Source organism: Lepisma saccharinum, chromosome 6, assembly GCF_977018435.1.
Source record: "Lepisma saccharinum chromosome 6, izLepSacc3.1, whole genome shotgun sequence".
Classification (NCBI taxonomy): domain Eukaryota; kingdom Metazoa; phylum Arthropoda; class Insecta; order Zygentoma; family Lepismatidae; genus Lepisma; species Lepisma saccharinum.
Window position 1 is genome coordinate 65,194,710 of NC_139234.1, and position 26,317 is coordinate 65,221,026.

Consider the following 26,317-nt stretch of genomic DNA (forward strand, 5'->3'; position numbering starts at 1 on the left):
GAATAGCTTCATTTCAACTGTGTTTTATGTTATGTTACGTTACATGATCATTTTGCACGCACAGAAAAGAAAAACAATTGATAGTATTTTCACTTTATTAGGTCTGTATATGATTGGTACATGATACTTTAAAAAAAATGCCTCGTAGCTAGTTATTTTGGCACTCTATAGGAAGGATTGTGCTCCCCCCCTCCCCCGCACTACCAAAGCACCGTCGTTTAATGTGCTTCCGTCGACATTTTCTTCTTATTCCATGGTTTGTGATATTTTCACGTGACTGCCAAATGAAGTACTGGGCTCACTCGTATCTAGGGGTCACTTCTTTAAAGCTTTGAATGGCGCTCTAGCCTACCCCTCGCCATGGACCTGAAAATATATTGGAAAAGGTAATTTCCCACTAAGTAAATTAAGACTTGGCTGAATATAGGCTATCATGTATCAGTTCATGATGCATGACCACCATTGAAACCAATCTTATTGCTTATCGTTGATTCACACTATTCTACTCCAAGGCGGAATAGATGGATGACATGCGGTTCAAACTTCTCTGGACACTGTAAACATTTTACAAACGGCATTATTTGTGTGTCGTAGGTGAAGCTGTGAACAAAACCATTGGCAATTATCGTGGAATTGGAAGAGTCTGGAAGATCCTCAATTTAAAGTTCGTAATAGGGACGGCCGAGGTGGCTGTAGTGCATCTTTAAACTTGTTAAGTTTGTCCTGAATTCATAATAAAACAAGGTGAAACTGACAGATCAGTTTAGATGAAAGAAGTTCCTTTTAAAAGGGCTGTAAGTTCGGACCGAGTGGATGAAAGAATAGTCAATAAAAAGAGCCATTCTGCAAATAAAAGCGAAGTAAAGACTACTCCCCGTGATAGTGATAGGCGATAAAACAGGAGAGGAATGGATTGCGATAAACTGCGGATCATCCACTTGGTGGCCTGTACAATTCCAGCCTTGTAAAGCAAAGGATTGAAATGTCCCAGAGACGGGGGAAAAAGTGCTAGGAAATATTGCCCCGTATACTAATAATGGCATACTTAACAAGAATGTTTATTGGCCCATTTCGGCATCGCTCGTGTTGTTCCGTAGGCCGGGAATTTTATTTTGATGGGCACCGCTCTGCAGGAGCAAAGATCAATTCCTGTAAATCACAAGTACTCGCGTCGTGAACACTGAGGGAAATAGCTTTTTAACCAACTGAACGGTCGTATTTGAAATTGAGATAGAGGAGGGGAAGTGATCGAAGTCGAATTGCGTTCGGTGTCGGGGACATTGTTCTCAAATGATTGACTTTAACGTGAAGATGAAAATTGTAGCGTGTATGTTTTCCCTGTTTTACAGTAGGAACATTTTATTTTCTAGTTTCTTATGCCTGCTATAGCTATATTCCGTTCGAATAGTTTGCACTGGTGGTCACAGGTGAGCTCAGCGCTAATATTTTGGTTCTGGAGAATTGAACTTTGATTCTGCTTGAACTTCGTGGAGCATCAGCTATACCCACAGTTGTGCTTGTTTGCGGATATTCCACCTGGCGAAATCTGAACCCCGGACATGTTCTATATGCCGTTCAAAATCCCATTTGCCGGCCTCCGTGGGTGAGTGGTTATCACAGCGTGCTACGACCCTCAAGGGTCCCGGGTTCGAATCCCGGACTGTGAATGGGTGTTCTTTGTAAGTGTCCCTTCATCATATCATATCACTCATTCTCATCGTCGCGATTAGCCAAAAATGGAAGAAAAGCGAAGTAAAATAAAGAAAATCAATATTTCCCATTTTTGACAGTTTCTTAACGACACATGCTATATTTTCGGAGGTTGTAACGAAGCTTATAGGAGTGCTGGAACATCACTTGCAATACAATTTAGAAACACCTCCTTTGAGATATGGTGATTTAGGAGGAACGGGAGGAGGAAGTCACCACTTATTGTTACTGCTATAACTTCAAGGTTTTTACGGTACGTTAGCCGTTATACCACGGAGGTAGTAGCGGCTTCTGCCTATTCGCACGTGCATACCCAAATAAATCTGTAATGCAAATCATTATTATTATACTTATCTATTGAACTCTTATCTCCTTCGAAACATCAAATGTTCCCACGCCGCTCCACCAAGAGAGATGGTGGAGAAGTCTGCGATCCGTGATATCAACCCGCGTAGACCAGGCCGCGATCTGGGCAGGAACACAATGGTAGTTTCGCTCGCTATGACGCTGTTGAAGCAGTCGCGTAGAGGACGCTGATTGGATGTTTTGGCTTGAGCGCCGTGTGAGAGGAGGTTGCATCATTTAGGAAGGCTGTGAACGCAGCGATCCGTGTGCGAGGAAATGTAGTGTTGCAAACCCATTCCATTGGCGTTCGTGTGACGGAGTCGATGCAACCCATACATCATCGCAAATTAAGGTTTTTTATTTTTTTAATTTTTTTTTTATGAAAGTGAAATTTCGATGGCATATTGTCCCGAACATAACAGGGGAAGAAAAGGAGGAGGAGGTGGGGGCAACTGAAACCAAAACGGGTGTTTTAAGCATGTCTTTGCTTCGTGCATCTTGGTCAAAATAAACTGCCTCTGTGGCGCAGTAGCCGAATTATCAACCCGAGGGGAGGGAGCGTGCATCAAATAGTCAGCTGTTTTGCATTGTGTGGCTGTTACTGCGTTACAAAATTTATAACGCTGTGAAAAGGTCGTTCTTGTTTCAGTGCAAAGTGTTTGATTTCATGATGAATAGGGGAACTCTACATAGCGAAAGCAGACTTAACGTTATTGAATTTTTGGAGGGAAGTTAGCTACAAAGCCTGTAGCAACTGCAGTAGTATATGGATACGGCGGAAGAGAAGGAAAATTCTGAAGTACGATTACGAAGCAGGGCAATGTAAACTTAGTGAGTATTGTTATTTGCTTTAACATTTATTATTATCTTGATTTCGCTTGATTTGCTTGGTTTGATCAGGCTGTCATTAGAAATAAACAACAGCTAGATAGATTACAACTGATTTCCTCCGTGTGGTAGTTGGCTCGGCTTCTTTGGTGTACGTTAATGTTATTATTATCCTTGTTCATTAATATCAGCAGAGCGGGGGAGAATGTTTCTACGAAATATTTTGCAAATCGACAATAGTATTGATATTGTAGATCGGTATTTCTATGTTTGGAGTGATTTTGTCAGGTTATCGAATGCTGAATTACATACTGCACAATAACATCGCTCTTCTCGTGATTGGCTGGATAATTTCAGAAATATTTGAAATTTGTAAAAAGAAAATCGCGTGAAAAAAATCATGAAATACGTATAACTCTGTCATAGCCCCATTTTCAGTTAAAAGTGATCAAAACTTGTGTTGCCAATATATTAAGCTTCATAATGTACGCAAAAACGTGTGTGAGTATTTCACAGGGGTGGTTTAACACTTCTAGACGATAGACTGAAGTGCACACCCATAGAGCCAGACCACGAGTTGCCACTGCACGGAGGTCCTGGGCTTGAGGCAGTGATATACAACTTGCTATTAATTTTCTTGATTAGTTGCACACGCATTTATTTGAATTTTTAAAATCTATTGTATTGTTCTTGTTTTATGTTTTTATGTTACTTTTAACAGTTGCGACGACGGTGATGGTTAGATGAAATAGGTAAAGAAATTCTCAATACAAAGATATTGTCATGTTGAGAGAACCTGAATTGCTGATGAAAGTGGAAGTAAGCAAAAATACAAAAAATAGGCAAGATTGTGCAAAATAGGCATTTATAGGCACCATCAAATGCGTTATCGGCCCCCCCAAGTAAATGTTTGAGTTCGTTTTTTCAAGTCCATTGTGCACATAAAGGTTAAAGTGGGATCCGAACCACTATGTCTCTCCATCGGGTATCTAACCCGGACCCCTTGCTTACAAGGCAGTGGCGTTACCATTATTGTTTCGGGCAAATTTAACCTATGTTTAGTACCGGGGAGAAGGGGGAAAAATCCGCATGTTAGTAATCTGTGTGAAAATGTACAGTCCTGTTCAGATAAAATGTCACATACTTTAACTGTCCAGGCTTATGAAATATGCCACTGTATGTGGACAGGAGCGTGCCTACTATTGTTGCATATCATTGCGCTGTTTATTTTCGAGTAACATCTGCACCCACACACACACACACTTGTGCTGGTATTGTTTTCCCTCGGTACTAATTTATTATTATTTTACACGCCACTAAAATATCAGACGGTACATAGGAGCTTGCTCTCGTTCAGTACGTTCTGAATCGTCTCTACATTGTGTTTCGAGAACACCAGTGGTTTTATGGTTCGCGCTGTGGAGGCCGGAGATTGAATATGGCGCACATAACGTCTTCCACCGACCGTTCCCGTGTTCCCTGCCTCTCCGTTATGGCCTCGTCTTCATTACGCTCTCCGTTCCCGAGAGTGCTTCGTTTCTATGTCCCTCATTGTTTTATGGACCCCTTAAAAATTGGTGCTACGGTTTCAGTCGAAGGTAGCCTAGGACTGCGATATGATGGTCCCGCCGAGAAGAGAACCTCCTGCGCTTTAACGTGGATAACGTTTCTATAAATGATAGTGCCGAACATTGCGGTTATGAATATGAAACGGGAGGCTCTTTTCGGCCTAAGGAACGTTCCTTTTTTTCCGTCTACGTCACGTGTTCGGTTGTTTCAGTGCATGAACCCACCTCCTTGGCGGGGTGCATAACGTATGTCATCAGGGTTGCCCCGAAAAACTCAGAAAAGGTGAAAGGTCTATCCTGTTCACGCAAAGTGGCACATGTTATAAGGTTGCACAGTTGAAGTATGTTCCACTTTATCTGAACGGAAGTGTACTAAATGTTTGCTATACTTGGATTAATATGATATTTTAAAAACAAATATATGTTTGTAAACCCTAATTTGGTACAGTGCGTTTCCATGAGTAAGCAGAAATACTCAAGGAGGTGTGGGGTTCCTTGCAACTGAAATGTGAGTGTCACTCTTCCACTCCAAAGATACACTGTCAACAGACTAAAAGTAAGTTAAACCATTTCAGAATTGATAATGCTAGAAAACATGGAAAAGTATTTTTTTTACCCCAAAATGATTCATTTGCTTCATTTTACTTCCCTTTTGCATAATTCCGAAGATGATTGTAAATGATGAAGGGGATGAAAGGATGATCAGAAACACATATGGACAGCAAACAACATATATCTCACAGAGGAATAAACTGACTCAGAGTCCAGACGTCAGAGCCTCCTTAGTCTGAAAAATGCAGCCCAGAGTGCACTATGGGGACGAGGGATTAACATTTGGGTGCTTTCTGAAAGACTATTCCCTTACACTCCTTTCTTTCAAAATGAGTGGAAACAGCCCAGTTCACACACACACACACATACACAAACATACATACATACATATATGTTATAATTTGTAGTGCTCATACAGACACTTGATACTAAGAGCTCCAAAATTTCCTTAACGTGCTGTGAAACCCGCGGCCCTATTGGCGAATCCCAGGTTCGTTCTGGCATTCTTTAATGCCGATACAGAATAAGAAACCACGAAAGTTTTAGAAATGCGATTAATGTTTAATGAGCTGAACTTAAAATTTCGCGAGAAGCATCTGATACATATTTTCTTCTCCAGTGGTATTTTACCTTTTATTGTTGCTTGAATAGAAGTTCGTAAATGTGCATGTTTAGCCTATTTCTACTGCTTGCCCAATTACGACAATGAGAATGAACTAGATGGACTCAGCGTTCTGACAAACGGAAATATACATGACTTAGAGGAATTTCATACCTTGTAGGTTGTACTTCCGGTTTATGGCGAACCGAGGGAAGGGGGACAATGCGGGAATCGTCATTGTGATGGAACCAGTAGACGAAATAATTGAAGTTAGCACATGCACCTCTGGTGACGAATAAGCAGCTGCAGTGGAACACAATATCACGTTAAATTTCGCATCGCTTTTTTGAAATTTTGCTTCACGCACACGATTTCTATTCTATTATTTTCCATTATGATCAATAATTCAAAAAGCTGGATCCACTTCAAAGCATCCTATTACAGACGGGAGTACATGTGATTTTCATGTCGAATGATTCATTTTGCAAGCTCATTATATTTTATCAATTTTAATTTTGTTCATAAATGTTTCGTCGTTACAGTACGGAGAGGAGGTCCGATTCAGTTGAGACAGGGGGGGGGGGAGTGTAACATTGATTTTCGTTTCCCTCCATACGTTAAGCGCATACCCAGAAGTTACAAAACCATTATGATTATAAACAGAGCATTTTCTATGGACTAGCGCTGCATGTAGCAGCAGCCTTCGCTGAGCGGGGATCCGTCTGCCTACCCAACCCCCCCGACTATGACTCACGACCACTTTTTGTGATCGATAAAGGCGGGGAGACAACACCGACGAACAAAACCGAGCACTGCCGAACTTTTCCCCAACTAGCATTTCGGCCTTACGGGTTCCTCCCACTCTTATAGCCGGAGAGAGTGCGGAGTTGAAGTTTTAGGCTCATCTTCTCGCTCGTACTTTAGGTGAATAAAATTTGAATTTCGCATCGAAAAAGCATGGAGGAATAGACTCCGCGGATGCGAGCTTAGCCACCGGCTTATGATTGGTCGGTACACACCAAGCATGGATGGACTAGTCCTGCCAGGCAGCATATTTTATTAGTGGCGAACTATTCCTGTCTGTCGTGCTGCCCTGGCGCTCTCCGCTATCGTAGCTGCGAGTGGACGGGCTTATTGCTCACTAAGGGGAGTACCGAAAGAGAGCATGAAGTGGTTATAGTGAAGATTTTGCTCCATAGGCTTACAAAACAGCCCGCACTTCATGTCCATACATTTCGATGCAAGTTCCCTTATTGTAAATAAAGTTACATTTTTCAATTCAAGCAAAGTTACGATACGAAAACAAGTTGAATGACCGCGTACGTCATTTTAAAATTTATTTGAAGAATGCGATTGCATCCTCGCATTTGTATGCAACCCCCCTCTTTTTTATGCGTGTTTAGTGAGGAAAGAGATTTGCCGCGCTGTTATTTATTCCCCTGTTCGCGTTGCAGGCGTTTTCGTGAGTAATCAACAGATGGCGCTGAGTGGCAGTTGGGTCGGAACATCCTACCTGGAACGGCCATCCGCAAGTACATAAGCAGCAACTCGGTGGAAATAAGCGAATTAGTTTCGCTCGTCGTGCAGATTCACGTACGGAAATTTCCACAGAGCCCCATCTTGACTCCCTGTGTTTTCATTTCGCACTCGTGTCCACTAGAGATTGAGTGCGCGTGCGTGGGTGAAACAGCAATATTTCATAAACTGCTGTTACCTTTCTTTCTGGAGGGCTCTCCCCGGTGGCGCCTTGTAATCAAGGGGTCCCGTGTTCGACACCTGGTGGATGCCCATAGTGGTTCGGAGCCCACTTTAAACTATAGGTCCAGTCCCGATTAGCCTATCTGGGCATAAATGTAAACTTGAAACAACTACTACTTTTTTTCGCGGGATAGATAGTAATGTTGCATTGTTACTGTGATAAGGGAATGGTCGCAAATTTCACAACACACCCTATTGTTTACGGGGAGGCATATAGTGGTTCGGATCCCACTTTAAACGGGAGGTTCAGTCCCGATTAGCCTTTCTGTGCATAACGTGGAGTTTTGTTATATATACGCCGCCATTGTACCTCTAGGTTAACAGCTACGTCGAATATGCATGACGCAGGATTCGAGCTGAGGATTTCTGTCTTCGTACACTAAAAGTTGACTGGAGAAATGACTGACCTGTAAAACTGTCAATTTCCACTGCCATCCAACTATCGTAAAATGACCACCAACGGTTTTAAAGTATTAATCGCCGTAACATAGTTAACGTAATTAATGTAATTTCAACGATTTTTTTAAAAATATATATTTATGGTGGAATCAACTGCAGTTTATTATCATGGTGTTTCATATTTTGTAAATTTACATGTATACTTAAATTTTAACGGTAAAATATTGTAGATGTTATGGCGACTTCTAACAGTGTAGCTTGTTTTCCTAACTAACTTTCTGGTAATCTACAGTAGGTAGATTATTGGATAAAATGAATGTCATTTATTTTATATTAACAGACTTTGTACAGATTTGTTCATAATAAAGCAGAGTTATGAGGAAATTGAGGGACTGTCATCTTTAAAAAATAACAAAAAATCCCGGAATATGAATTATCATTGTTGTACACATGGGTAATATTGATTTTTCTTGTATTACTTTTAAAAATACTTGCAGCTGAAGTCGGTGATTCCAGGTTTCCAAGCCAGAAAACATATTATAAACATAAATAAGTTAGAACGAACCAGTGTAGCCGAAATGTATTTCAAGATCCCTGCAAACATCTCTAGAGTGAGTGCGAAGCAAGGAATAACAATTTCAAGTCGTGAGAAAATAATTGATACGTGCTCCATTTTTTCCAGTGCTGTCCAGCAGTCTGGTCGCCCTCGCAATTGAATCATTCTGTGGGGAGACGTTAACTTTATTGTTCACTCCACGTGCTTTATGCCTGGAATATTGCAAGTTAATCAAGTAACGGGCCACTAAGAGCGCAATCCACCAGTGCCCTCTTCCCCGTAAACCGGTTTATTTGCGGCCACGCAGGAATCCGTTGGATTTTGAAGCCAGTATATTTTGTGTGCGTTTATTATTTAGGAATCCAAACACCAAACAAGGGAAGCAGGTAGGCGTGGTTTACCCCGTCAAAGCAGCTTCCGTTTGCCTGCTTCTTTAGCTCAGATTAAAAGGCCTCCCGTCCTCAACGTGTGCCGCGCACGTGGGAAATAATTAGCCTTGCCTTCTTTTAACTGTTATTTGTATTTCCTCCTTCAGTCCAGCAACACCAGTTCGCTAATAGGGTGGACCTTTCAGGCTTTTTTGTGTTGAGTTCTTAGATTATGATGCTCTGCTCATTTCCCTCCTTCCGTATTTATCTCTCGTTCCATCTCGTCAAGCGTTCCCGTTTTTACTTTTTTGTGGAAGAAATTTCGTGAACTCAAAATTTTGAAATGCCCCGACTTGGTATAGCCCTTTCTTTTAACCCTTTTTTGGTGACTACTCGGGACAAAAAATAACTATAAAAAAATCTGTGACACAACAGCCTTTTGAGGGCCACGGCCTGCCAAGCGACTGTTCTTTGGGTGACGCGTGGTCATCACATCGAGTCCCATTGCCGCTGCTTTCTGGCTTTCGAGAGCGGAGCCCTCTACTTCTTCAAGTAGTGCGTCCCAATGTTTCGGGCAAGTTCTTTATCTTTACAAGAATCACTGCTATTAAATGAATTTTAATTTTAATTCAAATGTGCGAGGGATTGTGGTTGTTCATATAATAGTGAAATGTTTTCGCATTTCAAAGTGTTATTTCGGTTGGGAGTATATAGACTAATAATGTGTTTTAATTTCAAAGCCTGATTTTTTTTAGTTAGTTATATATATAGCACTAGCTTAAACAGCAAAGGATAAAAGAACGGGGTGATAGTTCACAACAGGTAAAGAACCATTTCACTCTCATCGTATGATCCCATCTTCCCTCTTGCGTATTTCCAAAAACAAGTCCCTATATCACGCTCTGAAAATGATAAAGTTAATTACGAATGTAAGTTAGATTCATTCGGTTTTGTCATTTGACACCATATGCCAGCCACCGACGTATTTTCGACAATAGGAGTTGTCGAATTATTGTGAAACGTCCATCTGCTAATTTTGGGACTATTTACTTACGTTTTTTTAATGTGAGAGTTTAATCGCGACTAATCTTTGGACAGGTGAGGGAACGCACGTGCTTCGCCCGGGAATCAAACCCAACAAGCCTGGCAATAGTGAACATAAAATATCAAGGCCTTACCCGACTTTTCGCATCGTCGCAGTAACCGCTAGACCACCGAAAACAGCCGTCGCACGTAATGCAACGTAAGTGAAGTATCCTGCACAGGTTATCATGTTGGTTACGTGCACATATGAAGGCACGAGGAGCAATCTGATACACACTGTCAGCAACGGAAGCCTTGATATCGGAGAGAATCGTGGGAGGTTTTCAGTATGCTTCCAGGATGCTTACGCTGACATCTTAAAATTGTTTTTCACACGACCACACTGAAACCGCGATTCCTTCCTGGAAGCTAAGAGACTGTTACATCCATTTCCATCGTTACAAAATAATGCACTTACACGCAGTTAGTCGGAGTGTGTAGACTGCAAGTGCTTGGAAACATGGTTGCGACTGTACCAGTGCATTCGATAAGTGACAACATTCGGTTCATCTTGTAAGTGTGTTGTGGAAACACATGTTTTCTTATTGGCAGCGCTTGTACGTATCTTGTTTACAGCCACCAACACTTGCACCTAGTAATGTCCTGTTTCTGCACTATTTTATTGTGCCCATTTATTGAGCTCAATGTTGGTCTTCAACACTACTTTCCACATGATACAGATGACGTCGTTGAACTATTCTAATGCAGAATCCATTCGTTTCTGAGAGTAAGTGGGTTCACACTTCCCCGATGACGTAGTGGTAACGTCATCGCCTTGTAAGAAAGGGCCTCGGGTTCGATACTTCGGTGAAAGCACATAGTGGTTCGGATTCCATTGTAAACCTTAGGCCCAGTCCCGATTAGCCAGTCTGCATAAAGTACTCGAACATCACAGCATCAGATAAATGAGTATTTATTCGATTTTAACCATACTATTAAACCATTTTCCATTGTATTTAATAATAGTCATGGTATTGTATATACTAATTGTGTATTATGTTTTAGTATGTTAAGTAAATGCTAATTGATGCTTTTTCTTTCCGATTTCAGGTTAGTACAATTTCCAGTACATATTCTGATGGTGGACAATTGCTCAAGTCATCAGTTCACGTAAGTTACAAACTGTGCAATGCATAGAATAATTAGAAATAAGAGAGTATATCACCGTTAGATTCTGTTAGTTCGTATTGCGTTGTGTTTTGTACTGTGATCAGAATTGCGTTGATATTTAGTTAATCAGCACTGTAGTGAAGTAATGCATGTCTCCGTTCTCAACGAGCAATTTTTATACCGAAACGCGGGAGTGAAGTGTGGTCAGAAAATGCTATGTCAGCAGCGTTGAGAACTTTCCAGGTACACATAGTTTATATGTCAGAACAGACAATAAACCTCCATCAATATTTAATTATTTACTGACGTTCCGTGGCAATAAATTACAATGCTTGTGTGTTCACGGAAAAAAAATTGTTTACTAATTCTGCACATGTAAAGTATTTCTTCCGCCTGGGAACATGTGTTAGCTTGTGCATTCCAGTCATATTTTTCATCAGGTGACTGTCGTTGGTACACACCTACTATTGGTGGCATTGGAGTCGATATTGTGGGAGGTCGGGTTGGATTTGAAGCCCCAAGTTCCTGAGCTTTGAGTTCACGATAAAAATAACATTATTCATCGTAATTTGTAGTTTATTTTTTATCCTACTCGTTCTTTAGGCGTTTTTTATTGTATTGATTTTGATAATGCTAGAGCAGATTTTGTTTTCGGTAGAGCCGTGGTTATCCAGTCGGTAGGGCGTTTGACTGCTACACGGGAAACTCTGGCGGGTGATTTGAAGCGGCTTTGAGCTCCACGCACCCTCTAATCAGTGGGTACCTGGAGGCATCTCAGGGAGTAAAGGCGGCCTCCACAAATGACCTGGATTATGGATGTGTTGGACACTGCCTCCACTCCCCCCCCCCCCCCCCGACGACCGTTCATTGGGTTGTAGACACCCTGTCTAAGAATGCGCCAGGAAACATCCAGGTCACGTTACCCCTCCCCTCCTAGAACAGTATCAACCACACAAAAAAATTGGTAGCCTTTATTAAAATTTTAATTTTGGACTGCATTCTTTTGGTTATTTTGAACAAATGTGCATAATTACTAAAATAATTTTGTTGTGAATAGTCATTTCTTTGCCCGTGTTTGAACAAATATCTGGTTAGGAGAAACTGATTTTTGGTTAGTTCAATTATTATTTTTTTCCCTGTATATACACTCCTGTTCACATAAAATGTCAGTGGTGTAATGGGTGGTCCTTTGCGAAGACAAATGTGAACCTCCCTTTGCACCCTGGAATAACGAGGCTCTGGCGTCGACTCAAGCCGGTATAATCCTCTGTGGGGCTCGTGTTGTCCCTCATCTTATCACCTTTCATCTTCTCGATTAGTCAGAAGTGGCAGAAAAGTGAAGTAAAAATCAATCGATCAGCATAAAATGGCACACTTTATAATGTTAAACTGTTGAGGAATGTGCGTGCCACTTTATCTGAACAGGAGTGTACGTGCAACTACAATCACGACAGTTTAGAAATTTCGCAAAAATCTCCGGCGATTGATGAGAGCGGGGAAAGTGTCGTTCGTAATAAGGTGTAATGACTTCGCTGTTGGAGAGGGGGGAGGAGGTGAGGGCCGCTTCATTGTTCGCTTGATGAGGAATTGATGACGATTTCGCTTCGCCGCAAATGCCAAACGACAGCGTGCGAGGCTAATGAAGTCCCTACCCCGGCGGAGGTTTTTCTTGCCTCCCTAACGACCAGATCGCGATCTCCCGCAGTCGGTGATGTCCGTCTTGGGGTACGCAAGAAATGAATGAACTTTTTGAGGCCTGCTAATGGTGCATCAGGTTAGCTTATCGGTGTTCACGGCCTCTCTGGTGCATATTTTGCAAATAAAGATCCGTCGGTTGAATATTTATAAGCTATTTCTATGTCCCCCATTTTGAAGTGGGCAAAGCGTGCGAGATATATACACAATATGTAGACGAAGTCACTGAAATATGCAAAAAATATATAAGCATGTTAATATCTAATTTTTGTGGCGTGATTTTCATGGCGTAAAAAATTAAGTGATAGTAAAGTTCCACAATCAGATAAAAAGTTAAAGAAAATCGTACGTATTTAATTTTTTGTTCCACAAATACATATTACGTAATGAAAACGACAGGGGTGACGAAAATGCAGCATTTTATGTAAAAATATGTTCTCTAAATGGAAAATACGTAAATTACCCCAAAATATGTAGACATAACGTAACGTAAAATGTGTAATTGCTCAAAAATCCTCACCCTAGTAATACATACATTTTCCTTTGTATGTAACAAAGAAAGATGACAAATGTTGGCGAATTTCAATGTTATTTACAATATACATGAATTTCGTATTACTAATTTTGAAGCACCTTACGTATTGTCTATTGACAGTAAATATTTTTGTGTTTCATGTGGTAAGGAGCTTGATTTCTAAGTGTTTGTCTCTGGTTCGAATCAATAGATTGAAGTGTTCGACCTGGGTTCGATTCTTCGGTCATCGGATAGTCAAACTCACTTAATCTAATTAACAAGTTCAACCAGTCTTTAGAACCGAGTAGTCTCTCTTAACGTGACGCTGACCATGGGAAAGACTTTTTAAAAAAGCAAAACCTGGCAGATTATTTATTACTGCACTACAAATCGTCATTCATTCAGCTGAAAGGGCCGTGGAGTATTAAACGGGAGCATTGTAGTCTACAATGTTATCAGCTGACTGAATGGATCATTGACTTCCGCAGTTACTCAGAAGGTCGCCTGCGAATGGAGAGAGAGAGGGGGGGGGGAGAGTGGGAGGATTTTTTTTATCTGAACCAGCTAATTAGGTAGATTCCCCCACTTCTTTTATCTGAGCTCTCCGAGTAATAAACGTCATGCATACAACATCGAAAACGAATGATAGCATGATAAAAAAAGAGAGTCCATACATGGTTGCCACATTTGTGGTTCAGCGACCGTTAAAAAAAAACAAAAAACAATGCATGCATTATTCACCAGCTGCCCAATGAGGATTAAATTGGTGAGAATTCTATCTTCTTTGGCTGTTTCCATTGAGTGGCGAGAATCACCTACACCTTTTAGCATTTACCGAATGCATTTACGCCTCACAAATGTAAATTTTACATAATCAATTGCATGTATTTAATTGTGGAAAAAAACAGTATGTATCAAAATCCGAATGAGGCTGGATACGTTGTCACCGTGATGCATTCATCCCACCGTATTGCTAGAAACATACAATAAGAATATTTTCACAACAGTGACCGAGCAGGTTGAGTCACGGCCCGGGCGTTGTTTGACCTTTCCGAGTGCCCTTTCACCAATTTTATTTAATCATTGTACGCCTATCGTCAGGATTAATCTAAAGAGGGACAGAAAAGAAAAGCGCCTCAAATACAAATGCAAATCCACAATAAGTCAGCAGTGAGTGAGTATAAGAACTTGTAAGCAAATATCATGAGTTCAAATCTTTAGCAGATCGTTGATGCTTGGCTTCATTTATGTCACGGGGCTTATAATGTTTTCGCTATTAGCCTAGAGCAAACTACGGCCCACCGAACTTTTCTGTGTGGCCCGCCGTAGTACTTAGAAACCTATAATATGTATTTTGAGTCATTGTCTTTATTAAACTGTAACCTGAAGATGACGTAGCACGTTGGCCCTGCATACAAAAATGTTTTTATTATTATTTTGATTTGCTTTATTTTACTTCGCCTTTTGTGCCACTTTTGGCTAATTTGCGAAGATGGGGATGAGTGATGATATGATGAAATTGATGAATGGACACTCACAAACATCCATGCCCAGGCCAGGATTCAAACCCTGGACCCCTGCCGTCTTAGCGCGATGTGCTAACCACTCCGCCACGGGGGCCGGCAAAAATGTTTGGCATCCATGCCCTAGAGAGATGAAAAAGCGCCATAAAGGGACAAAAAAAGTTTTTGTCCTTTCTCTTCCTTCAGTCCGCGTTATGCACAGATAGGCCAATCGGGACTTGACCTAAAGTTTAGGGTGGTATCTTAATCACTATGTGCCTCCACCGGCTTCAGCACCCAGGACCTCTTGATTACAAAACGACTACTTTAACACTACGCCATCGGGAAGGTACTCTACAATACTGAATAGAAGATACAGATTAAACATTACCAAGCGATTGCTCCAATTTTTTTCCTCACTGTGCTTTCTAAGACAATGAAACCAGAAGAGACGGGATATATTCCCGTTCTCCTCTCGAATGTCGGAAACCAGTTACGTTAAATCTAATATTCTCTGAGCTATCAGACATCCACCTTTATGTCTGGGAAGGCGAAATTATTATGTTATTGTTAAGTTCAAGGTCTCTAACAAGTCTAGACTCGCCGAAAGAAAAGTTTCGGTCACGTGTAAGGTTTTTAATTTGTGATCTCGGTACCGTCCATACTTACTCTTTCACACGACGCAACTTTTTTTTTTCCTTCGCAGAAATATTGCTCGCAAACTGTGAAACTGTGTTCCCCGAAATGAGTGCAAAACCGAACATTTTGACATGACGTATCCCTCCTTACATCGTGCCTTTTCCTCGCCTGGTCGGGAAGGAAAACGATCCTGTCTCTTCCAGGTTTGATGCTTCTGGACCTGACAGCTTCAAAGTTGGCAGTGGACATTTTGACAAGGCTGTAAATGAGAAGGAAGGAGATTCGTAAGAACTAGATTAAAACTCCAGGAAATGTGATTAGTCGGAAAGAGACCCTAGTTTTTTTTCTCAATACAGGAGAGCTTCATATTCTCTCCCTCCGTTTACATGTTTGAATATGGAGAATATATAAGCAGATTATACAAGCAGTTGATCTTTACTTTATTAAATGTGTGCTTCATTATGTCATTGTTCGATATATTTAGATACTGATGAAAAAAAAGCGACTCGCAAAACATTTTTCCTTCCAAGTTTAAAGATCCAAGATAATCATACTGTCACCTTATACAACTTTTTGATTAAAATTTTCATTTTATACATATTTCCAAATATCAAATGGGCTGCATTTTATTAGTGTTTCATTATTATTTGACCTCCCCCCTAATTCTAGAAAGAAATGATCATGCGAGGTTATTAGTAATATATTTTCTAATTATTGTGAACTGGATGTTCTGTATTCTAATGCACAGTTTTATTTCATTCAATCTCTACGAAATGGATATTTTTTAAAAATTTTATAGGTTCTTGTCTGTTCGTAGATATGGTAATTGGAGTTAAGATTAAAAAAAATAACCGTACATCGAATATGTTGGTTGAAATTTTTCGTTTTGGTTTGCTGTAACGTTACTTCCATTATTTTCTTATGATTTACATTGTATAATTACGGAACGTATGAAATCGCTTCGTCACGTTGGTAGTTGAGAAATGTTGATTTTCTCTGTTATCGCTGTTTTGTTTGTTTTTAATACAAGATGAAAGTTCACGAATGTGAAACGATGCACGTTGTTCATTGATCTCTAGAAGTTTTCCCTTTTCCGAGATAAGCCTCAAGGTATTGAGAATTCATGCGGTGTGCGAATAAACACACTATTCCCAGCCAAACGCCATTCATGGTTTAAATTGTTGATTGTATTGTGTGCCGTATCTAATGTTGATACTGGTCAGGTAAAATCAGAATTACCTTTCAAATACCCATTTCAGGTAGAACATCAATCGTGTATTCTTTTTACGGTTTTGTTTATAAGAATGGTATTTTTTTGTAAGGAGCTTCAGTGCATATTTTTTCAACACTTCAATGTAATAAAAAATAGTTCGTTTTAGGAAAAGCTCTTATGTGTAGGTTAGATTGTCGTCACTTGATTTCCCTGATAATTTTTATGCTACTGTGCGACGTGTGTGTGTTGTGGATCGTCACCTCCTACACCTTAGACTCCAGACAAGGAAGTAGAAGAGTGTCAGCTCAGGTGAGCCAAGGACTCAAAGGCTTGGCGAGGAACATTAGTTTCAACTCATCTGCCATCTGCACACGGGCACAAACAACGACCGCTCTTTCTTCAACTGTTAACATTGTTTCACATCGCCAGCAAAATAAATATATTTCGTCACGTTTTCACTAAAATGTAAAGCGACTTTCTAATCACCCTGCCAGTGCTGGATCTACAAATCTTGCCCCCCCCCCTCCTACAAAATATTGCCAAAGGCCTCATCTACCTACCTACCTTTACACACCCACGCGCGCTGTATATATTGAGATTGCTTAGATTACAGAGCTTGCTTAGATTACAGAGCTAACCGCCTATGGACAAATGGATTGCGGCTGTTTTAAGAGTTCACTGATTTTTTTTCACGGTTAGTCTTTTAAATTATATACTTACTTTTCTAGAATGAAGTATGTGTAATTTGTAGAAGCAAGCGTAAAAGAGGGCTTATTAAAGTACTCGATGTTAGCAAACAATATGATTATATACTCGGTGCACAATCCTACAAGTAATTCTGTCGGCGGCCTTGCTTATGGGCCCCATAAAGTGTAACATCCTTCAAGGTGGGTCCCGGACAGAAAAAGGTTGAGAACCACTGGCTTAGAGGGAACCACATCGGTGTGTTCCAAGTAGACGCCCGCCATATTGAATTCAACTCAATTTTTTTAAAAGCAAAAGGGTGTGATGTGATATATAACACTGTTTTCTCACACTTGGTAAATGTTACTCTAAATTTGTTACAGTCATGCAGTCGTAACTCTTTCCTGATTAAAGATAGCTTGAAGAAACCTTCACCTCCTCATTTCTCGTGAAATTCTAGCCTGCCACACGGAAAACCCGGGGTGGGTGTCTAAGAACGGAATTTTTCCGGCTTTGTCCCCGCATAAAGCGGCTCTAGGGCCCACCCAGCCTTAAATCAAATGGTACCCGGAAGGGGGGTGGGGAGATAAACGCGACCGCAGCGTGATGCAGATCACATCACCTCCAAGATGGCCGACATCGAAAATATGTGGGGCCCTATCCCCACATACCTTAAATGTGCCTTCATGGCACAGTGCTATATGCACAGGGAACTTTAACTTTACCATTGTATTTGTTTCTGTACCCCTGAGTAACTGAGTTTATTTCTTACATACGCATATACGAACCCTCTACTATGCCAATGGCGTATGGCCCCCTAAATGCTTACTTGTCTCCGGAACTGGCCGTTAATTACGTTCCACGGTACTGAAAATGGCATGATTTGAAAACCGCAATAAAGCAGCTGTACTGCGAATAGCTAAATATGTTGTTTCAAATGCCCCATCCACCCCTTTCCTAACATTTAGAGGTAATTGCAGGCCTCCTTGCAAATGGTACCTGCATCGAAAATTAACTCATGCTAATAATCGACCGCCTCGGGCCGTATTTTGTTATTCTGTGCTACAGTCCCCCCCCCCCGACCCATTTTCCTTTTCCTAATGCAAACATTGCTGATGCATGTGTTGCTTTCCTCATAACCACAGGGGATGGTACGTTAATGAGCATTGCTGTTGTCAGGTGACCGAAAAACACTGTGAAATTCGTACAACTTGCATCCTATCGTGAAATACATCGTGCATTTCCTTTCGATTTTTACCATTATCTGGTTTGTCTGCCGAGAGGAATGTAAATTATGGAATTTTTTAGGGAATGTTTTAACGTTGCCATTACTACAGGAAATATAAAGCCCGACAAAATATCCACCACTTTTTATTTACCTCCTGTTTTCTCTACAAGGCGGGCCAAAAGTCACGATCGGACTATTTATAGTGCAGGAAAGTATTTTTCGCAAGTGAAATTGACATTAAAAGTTGTGGATTGAGAGGAACCTTTTGTCCTCTTCGCATACGTTGTGTGGTAATAATTCGTCTGTTTCGGATTGAGGTCAGTTAATCCCAATATTGTGGTTAGAAGCAAGGCTTTCCGCAATTCCTACGAATTAACGGAATTTGTATGAACTCCGTTGTGGATTTGAAAGGAGAAATTACCCTTGCCTTCAGAGTAATCCCTCCCGAAATACTGAGTCAAGCAAATCGACGAACATAGAGGCAAATCCAGCAGTGCACGGAGATTGGTGACCAACATACCGAGAATTTCCACCATTGAGAGCTGCACTCACATTAATCTTGCAGGTATTCTTGCCCTACTTCAATCTTTAATCGTATCTTGTTCAGTTCAGTACAGTTTTTGCATTGATTACCGCATTTGTTTCTTTTTATAATATCAATATCCGATCGTGACTTTTGACTTACCCTGTACTTTCTAGTTTTTATGAAGGAATGCACTATTCGCGATTAAAATTAACCGATATGCTATCTGGTGGGGTTTTCAGGAAGTACTCTAAGTAGGATACGTTGTGTTGAAGTCGTTTAAAGCATGGGGAATATGCGAGAGACTAAGGTCTAGTATTCAGGTTTTTTTTTGCTCTAAATCGTTTTATGGGTAAGAACAAATTAAAAGTTTTCATGTGTTTCCTCCCCGTGGAATCAACAAAATGAAATTTGTTAATAAATCAGGGAAAACGTAATTGACAGAAGATTGCTATGGGGGATGTAACACTGTAATTCGGCAAGGAAATTACGAAGAATGCACGAGTCTGCTTACTTTATTTTTCGAGAGATAAATATATATTACCATGAAAGTAAAGTTTTAAATTATACTTTATAAATAAAGTTGTTTTTTTTTCGAAAAATCATGTAGCGTCTTACCCAATGCGTCCATGTATTACTGGTATTACGTATGTGTGAAGTTGTGAACAGGTGCAAGTCGATTAAGAGAGAAGATGAAAATAGTTTGAGAATGAATTAATGTCAAATGTAACCAGAAAAAAAGTGGACATGCTAATGTTACTGTTTCATTCAGTACGATGTCCTTTTCCAGTGAGTATAGCCTGGTCATGAAATCGTGAATATTATTATTAAACCAGCCTTTCTCTTTCGAGAAAGAACTGCAACGATATGTTCACAATTTTCTCCTGTCCCAGCTTTTCAAGTACAAGTCAATTTCAATTCCTTTATTTCAAATAATTTCAGAGAACCCCAGTTACAACATGACGTGCAGATGATACAGCACTGCTTTGGACAACCAGTGCGTATACATAGGTTTCGTCTGCATTCTCCGTGTTATTTTTGCCTATCATAATTAAATATTTCGTTCTCAGTACAGCTTCACGTTTGTTAGAGTACCTGGAATTCACATCGCATTCGCAATATTTAAAAATAATGCGTAATTTAAACGTTTTCTACCATACCAGTCATGACAACACGCTGCTATTTTGTACTGCTGCTGAATGTAAACAAACATTTATCCTACTTAGAGCGGCCATATTGGAAGCGACACTAGCGCTCAGATGGTAATTTTAATCGCGAATTGCTGAACAGAGCATGTCCTATACTTAGTGTTGCTATTGTCTCAATTCTTGAACCTAACATTGCGGTAAATAGAGCGAATGAGCGTGGTGGTTGGTTGACCAGTTCGCGTACTATTGTCTTCGCCCTTGGCTGTACCGAGGCCATGTAGAGATTAAGGCAAGCAACTTGTCACGGTTTTTGTGTTCGGCGCCTATTCTGTCCACGTGACAACTAAGTAAATAAATGCCCATTAGTTATTCGATTAATATGTCCCGCGTTTCAAAACGCAACAACGATTTCGTCCTGAGAAAATTTTCTCTACAGGCTTTTATTTCTGCAAGAAATATTCTCAAAAACAAAAGGAAGGAATTGTTTACATCATAACAAATTTAGGCGTGATGTTTAGTAAACTCGTCCCGGAAAACTTAGAGAGTATAGTTGACTTTTGTTTTGTCACTATGGTTTTGATATTTAGAAAACAACAGTGAAGAATTCAACACAACGTATACTAAACTAACCAGATGTATGTAAAAAACGAAGAAAATTATTTCAAGTGATTTATGGCATTGTTTCTTTGCAGTCCTAAGAATAACAACAACCTACGTATGTTCCCCCTCCCTTTCAGACCTACATTTTTAAATTTCAATTGATTTTGTATATACTAAAGAGATGTTAGATATGCACACATTTAAACATGTATTTAGTTATTTTAATCAAAACATGGAATTAAATGTGGACTTGCACTTGTGACTTGCACAATTTTCATGAAGCAAGTGGCTCAACCAAGGTAAGTAACATGCATTAGAATTACATGATGTTAGTTATGCAAAATTCAAATACTATATGTATTGTCAAAATAATGAATTACCAAACTTTCTTTTAAGTGCTTAAACGTGAATCTCCTACTATTGTTCGTACTATTGCATGAAGCAATGGGAGTATATTTAAAATATGCAATGGATTTCATTGCGAAAGCTTGAACTTGCATTCTCTATTGTTGACAAGAATGGTAGAATAAGCGAGAAGCACAAAATGTAGTAGTAGCATGATTATGGAATACATGTCGGAAAATGTTTGCTGAAAATATGGAAATTATATGTAAAAATAACTAGAACATGTAAATTACGTGCTAAAAGCTGATAGGCCTATATGTAAAAATATGTTAAATAAAATAGCACTTTTTCGAGCTTACACGCCACAGTTCGCAAAGATAATACAAAATAACACTGATCTTAGCCCGTGAAGATATGTATTTACACATAAATCCGTTCCCTGGCATATTTTGAAGTAAGTAAGGAATCACGTGGGGTTACAGAAACAAAATGATTCCCTGTGATATTGCATTAAAGATATTTTGTTGAATGCTACGACAGAGTTGGTGAGGAGTTTAAAGGAGAAGGGCTTGAATTCCCAACTGCATTTGAAGAGCAGAGGGAGGAAAGGAGCAAGGGGGGAGAGTGTGTTGAAATTTGCGGGTGAAGTTTTGACGCCGATCGCTGGAGATGCATGCACATTGCGGATTACGTCCCCCACCCCCACATATTTCTCGGTGCGGAAGCGAAACGCTGTTTACAAACAGTGTGTGACCACCACATGCAGAGAAGCAGTGCACACACGCACAAAAAAAATAAACTGTTTGCAAGAAGTTCATATTGCTGTGCGACCTAATATTTATATTGTATTTAATTTTCGAAATTGAAAGCATCCCGTTAAAGTCGGATTATAGTGTGCACCGTTCCTTTCGCATGTAAGCACTCCCCATCCCCCCCCCCCCTTGTTGACTTCCCAAGCGAGCGCCCCCCTTCCCCCCGCCTAATTAAGTCTTTCTCCAGAGACAGGATGTGCGGATCAATAACTTTGTAATGCGTCACCGGTGACGTCAGGGCTCATTCACCAGTGGGCTTGGGAGTGATTCCAGTACAACTGGTCAGTTCAGCACGTTTATGTGCAGTTCGTAGGACGTCACGTAATTGATGCAAATAAAGAGTTTTCCTCCTCCCCCCTCCCACTCTTGCACTAACATACGAGTTTTTCTCTTTTGTTTTATCCAAGAAGCGCGTACTCTCAGCGTACGTCGAGGTAGTAGGGGCGGTGTGGAATCAGTTCACCGGGATAAAACCTTTGGTAAGGGAGGTAACAAAAGGAAGAAGCTGTCTGTTCTTTTGATTCGAGTTGTGTGGTAAAAACAATCCTCTTATGTTCTCTTATGTGCCAGAATTGTTTGTAGAATTGGGGAGGGGGGTCAGAGTGAATGGTAGAAATAATTATTACAAGCTGATTTTGTTAATAAACTATAGTGTTATTGTCCATTTTATTATTATATCCTTTGGTTCATTTTTCTTCGTTTTTCTGACACTTTAGCTAATCGCAAAATGATTGATGAAATTGATGAAGGGACACTAAAAAAAAAGAACCATGTCCAGGCCGGGATTGAAACCCAGGACCCTTGGCGTCGTAGCGCGCTGTGCTAACCACTCCGCCACGGAAGTTGGCATTATATCATTTGGGAATCTTGTCTACTTGATCCAGCAGATGAGCGATTATCCAGGACAATTGTTGTTCTTTAAAATGTTTATACATCATACCTTCACTATACTGGAATGCATAGTTATTCTATTTTGTTATTAAATTTTTCGCGCCTAAGTCAAGAAAAATCTTTCAAATGAAGGAAGGTTTAATTATATATATTTTGGGGGAATTTTGAAAACTCGTGGAACTATTTATTCTTTGTATTAGCTGATGTTTGAAAAGTCTACCTCAACTTTGGAGGAAAACTAATTTTTCCAATACTAAATTGTTTAGAAATTTCGCCATTGCCATAAAAGAAAAAGAGGGACAATATATGAATAACAAATGTGGTCTGTGACTCTGAGTTGGTGTTAGGTCAAGTGTCGATCAGCGTCGAATTATGCTATTTTGATGGCTTACTCATCTTACCCTACGTGGTAGAATTTGAACAAATGAAATTTGACCGTTTTTCACTGATTTATGATCTAACGCTTTTTTTTTCATTCGCTATTCTGTTGTACTACTATGTATCTGAACTGATTTCTGTTACTGACTACAAAAATAATATTTTTTTCTCCACCATACTGTGTGTGTATGTTGATCCCTTAAAATACAGAATGAGTGAAGGAAATAACTATGGACAATTGTATTGTTCTATTTACGGCTGTACAAGTTAATAAAGAACGCTAAGTTGTGTTATTTTTAACATGGAGTAATGTTTCTCTGCTTCCATGCATCATTTCAGTCATCTAAGGTTAAAATTGTTCATCGCATAAATTCTCGCGTAAATGCTTGCCAGTTTCGCGACGAAGTAATGTCTTCTTGATCCGGGAAGAAAACCCACGCACAGAGCTGGTGAGCCCGAAGTACATAGCAGCAGAAAAAAATGCAGTGGCGTTGGAAAGGATTGCAGCAGGAATGAGCAGGAAATCCGTTGTTTCTTCGCCTCGGGCGAGCGAGACTAGATTTTCTTGTCTGCTGAGCATCAGTCGCCTGAAAGCAAGGCCTAAATTGGTTGGGGAGTCGCCTTAACACCCTTCGAGCATGATGTCGTAAGTAGCAGAAGGGGCTTCGATTTTCACCTCTTAGAAAGTTAGGTTGACGCTGAGGTGCCCCAAATTCCAAATTTATTCCAGATTGGGAAAGCATCTCGCAATTCTGGAATCCGGAGTTCTGGAATTTGAAGAGAAAATATGTTGCTCTCTGAATACCCAATCGTGGCACCCTGCTCTGAATATTTCGAGGTTACGTAGTAAAACTGCCTGAATGCTGGACTTCTGAGTATTGGCTGTGGGAATTTAAAGCGTATCCTAAATTAGGTGACAATTAGCATTACCGGAGACATTTTAAACGGCTGCAGCGTAACATTCGTACCTGTTTTATATTTATCGTAATTGTTCCGCCTTTTTTCTCCCAGCAAGGAATGTTAATCTCTCAGAGTCCTTCTTTGAGATGGTCTTTACAGTCGACCTCTTTCCCTTCTCTTCCCGACGGCGTAGTGGTAAGTTGTTGTTGTTGTTTATTTTATTTCGCTTTCCTGACACTTTTAGCTAATCGCGACGATGAGTGATGAAATTAATGAAGGGACACTCACAAAGAATAGCCATGCCAGGGTTCGAACCAGTGTCGTCTGGTTTTTTTAGCACGCTGTGGTAACCACCCCGCTACGGAGGTCGGCTTGTCGTAAGTTGTATCACGGAGTCCCTTTAAACTGTAGGCCCAGTCCAGATTGGCCTATCTGAGCATAACCTGAACATGAAACTAAGTTTTTTTTTGTTTGTTTATTCTCTCAGTACAATCATCAATAGAGTAGTTTTAGATAGAAACAGACATTGCCTTGTTTCCATATGCTGACCCAAGGCAGTCTATATTTCAGTTTGATTTCAGGTCTGAGGAAGACCCTTCCTATAAAGGGTTGAAACGTAAATTTGTTCAGTGTTTGTATTTGTGAAACATAGACTGCCTTTGTCAGCATATGCAGTGTTTTAGTATCTATGTACTCATAGTGTTGTGTTCGAATTCTTGTTTTAAGTCCACTTTATGCACAGATAGGCTAATTTGGACTGAACCTACAGTTTAAAGTGGGATCCTAACCACTATGCACTGTACCTCCACCGGGTATCGAACCTGGGACCCCTTGATTACAAGGCGACGTCGTTACAAGTACACCATCGGGGAGTTAGTCTCGTGTTCGAGAATTGTGTGTGTTTGAACGTAATTTCGAGATAAACAACTATTTGTTGTTTATTTCCCTCTATAATTCTTTCCTTGTGTGTTGTGCAAGCAAAGAAAATGTAGAGGAAATCTAGTTTTGTGTAGGGGGGTATAAAACAGGAACTCTTTAATGATGCATGTTTTCGTGCAGTCTCGTTTAACGTATGTTGTAAATTATGTCTCAGTGATGTGTGCTTACACATCATATGGCAACCGTCAAGCCATGCCATGTAAATTCTTTTTCCTTTGCCATCTTCTCTGAGCCATAAAGAGTCTGAGTCCATACCTGCTGGAAATACCGGCTGGGAAGACCTCCCCGACGCTGTTTCGAGTTGTACGCCAGTTCAGGGAGCACGTAGGGGGGACCCGTCTTCCTGTGTGATTTGCATAAGAATGTTTGAAGGTCGGTGCAATGGAAATTACTCAGCTCCCGAGAGTTCAAGAGATCGGAATTCTAGCCACGTGTTTGATGCAACCATTTGTTTACGCTGCAGCTTCTTTCTGCTTTCGTTTCACACCAACTTCCGTTCTTCCTTTTTCTTTTTTATCCTACCAACCAGTGAACCCGAAGATTCTTTTTTTTTTTCCGGTTCAGTTTGTTAGTGTTAAGTAGTAACTTGACTCTGTTATAAAACTTTGAAAAGGATACTTCGTGTATGGGAACGAGAAGGCCTATAAAAGTCGAGACGAGAACGAGCCCAGAGCCGTTTAAAGCGGTGGTTAGAGATCGGTTAGTTCATATTAACTCTTCAGCCTAACCATTACCAGTGCGTTGTTAGAGAGGGAGCAGAAAGAAGTATTTAAATGTCCTTGCCTTGACTCATTCTCACCCAACAGGTCGGTAGGTGTCAGGGCTTGCCCTGAGTTGATACCTTCCTGGAGATGAGGCCTGATCGATGAAGAGGTGAGTCCAGAACCGTTTAAACGAGATCGAGGCACATTCGAAACTTGATATGATAATTGAAATATTTACCTTAATCAGATTTACTGTAACATGCAATGTTAATTGGACATTATCCATTGTCTGGGACTTTTAACTATAGCCTACTTATTCTAAACACTACGTTCGAGAGGGCACCTTCTCTCGTCTTGAGGTGAACAAGGTTATTTTACCTTTGGTGGGGATCGAATCTAAGACAGCGGATTTATTTTACTGTCCGACGTCAAACATACCTGATTACTTATAGACAAACCATATAGTTTGTTTAATAGTGATTGAGTCAATCGAGCAGTGAGGGTTCGTATCTTCGAAGCGAGGCGTGAGAACGAAAACTTTGAGAACACCGGGAAGTTTATGCGGTGACTCGTTGTGTATAATTTGTTTATTCTATATTTCAAGAAAGATATTTATGCATAAATCGAGACGAGACCGCCAATTCTCGTCTCGATACCATCCCCAGAAAAATAGAGTACAGATCGTTGTTTGCATGTGTACTGTTCATAGAGAATTGCATACGAA

The 26,317-nt window shown here is 40.3% G+C and overlaps 1 protein-coding gene across 7 annotated transcripts in view; it reads left to right on the top strand.

Moving 5' to 3' along the window:
* The window catches only part of LOC145988834 (trithorax group protein osa-like), a 232,428-nt gene that overhangs the window by 43,276 nt on the left and 162,835 nt on the right, over positions 1-26,317 (top strand). The window contains exon 2 of one of the 7 annotated variants that reach the window (XM_083124058.1): positions 10,819-10,878. The exons of the other annotated variants lie outside the window; for them this stretch is intronic. Coding sequence (XP_082980184.1) covers positions 10,819-10,878 — 60 coding nt within the window. The remainder of the gene's footprint in view (positions 1-10,818; positions 10,879-26,317) is intronic. 7 annotated transcript variants of the gene reach the window in all.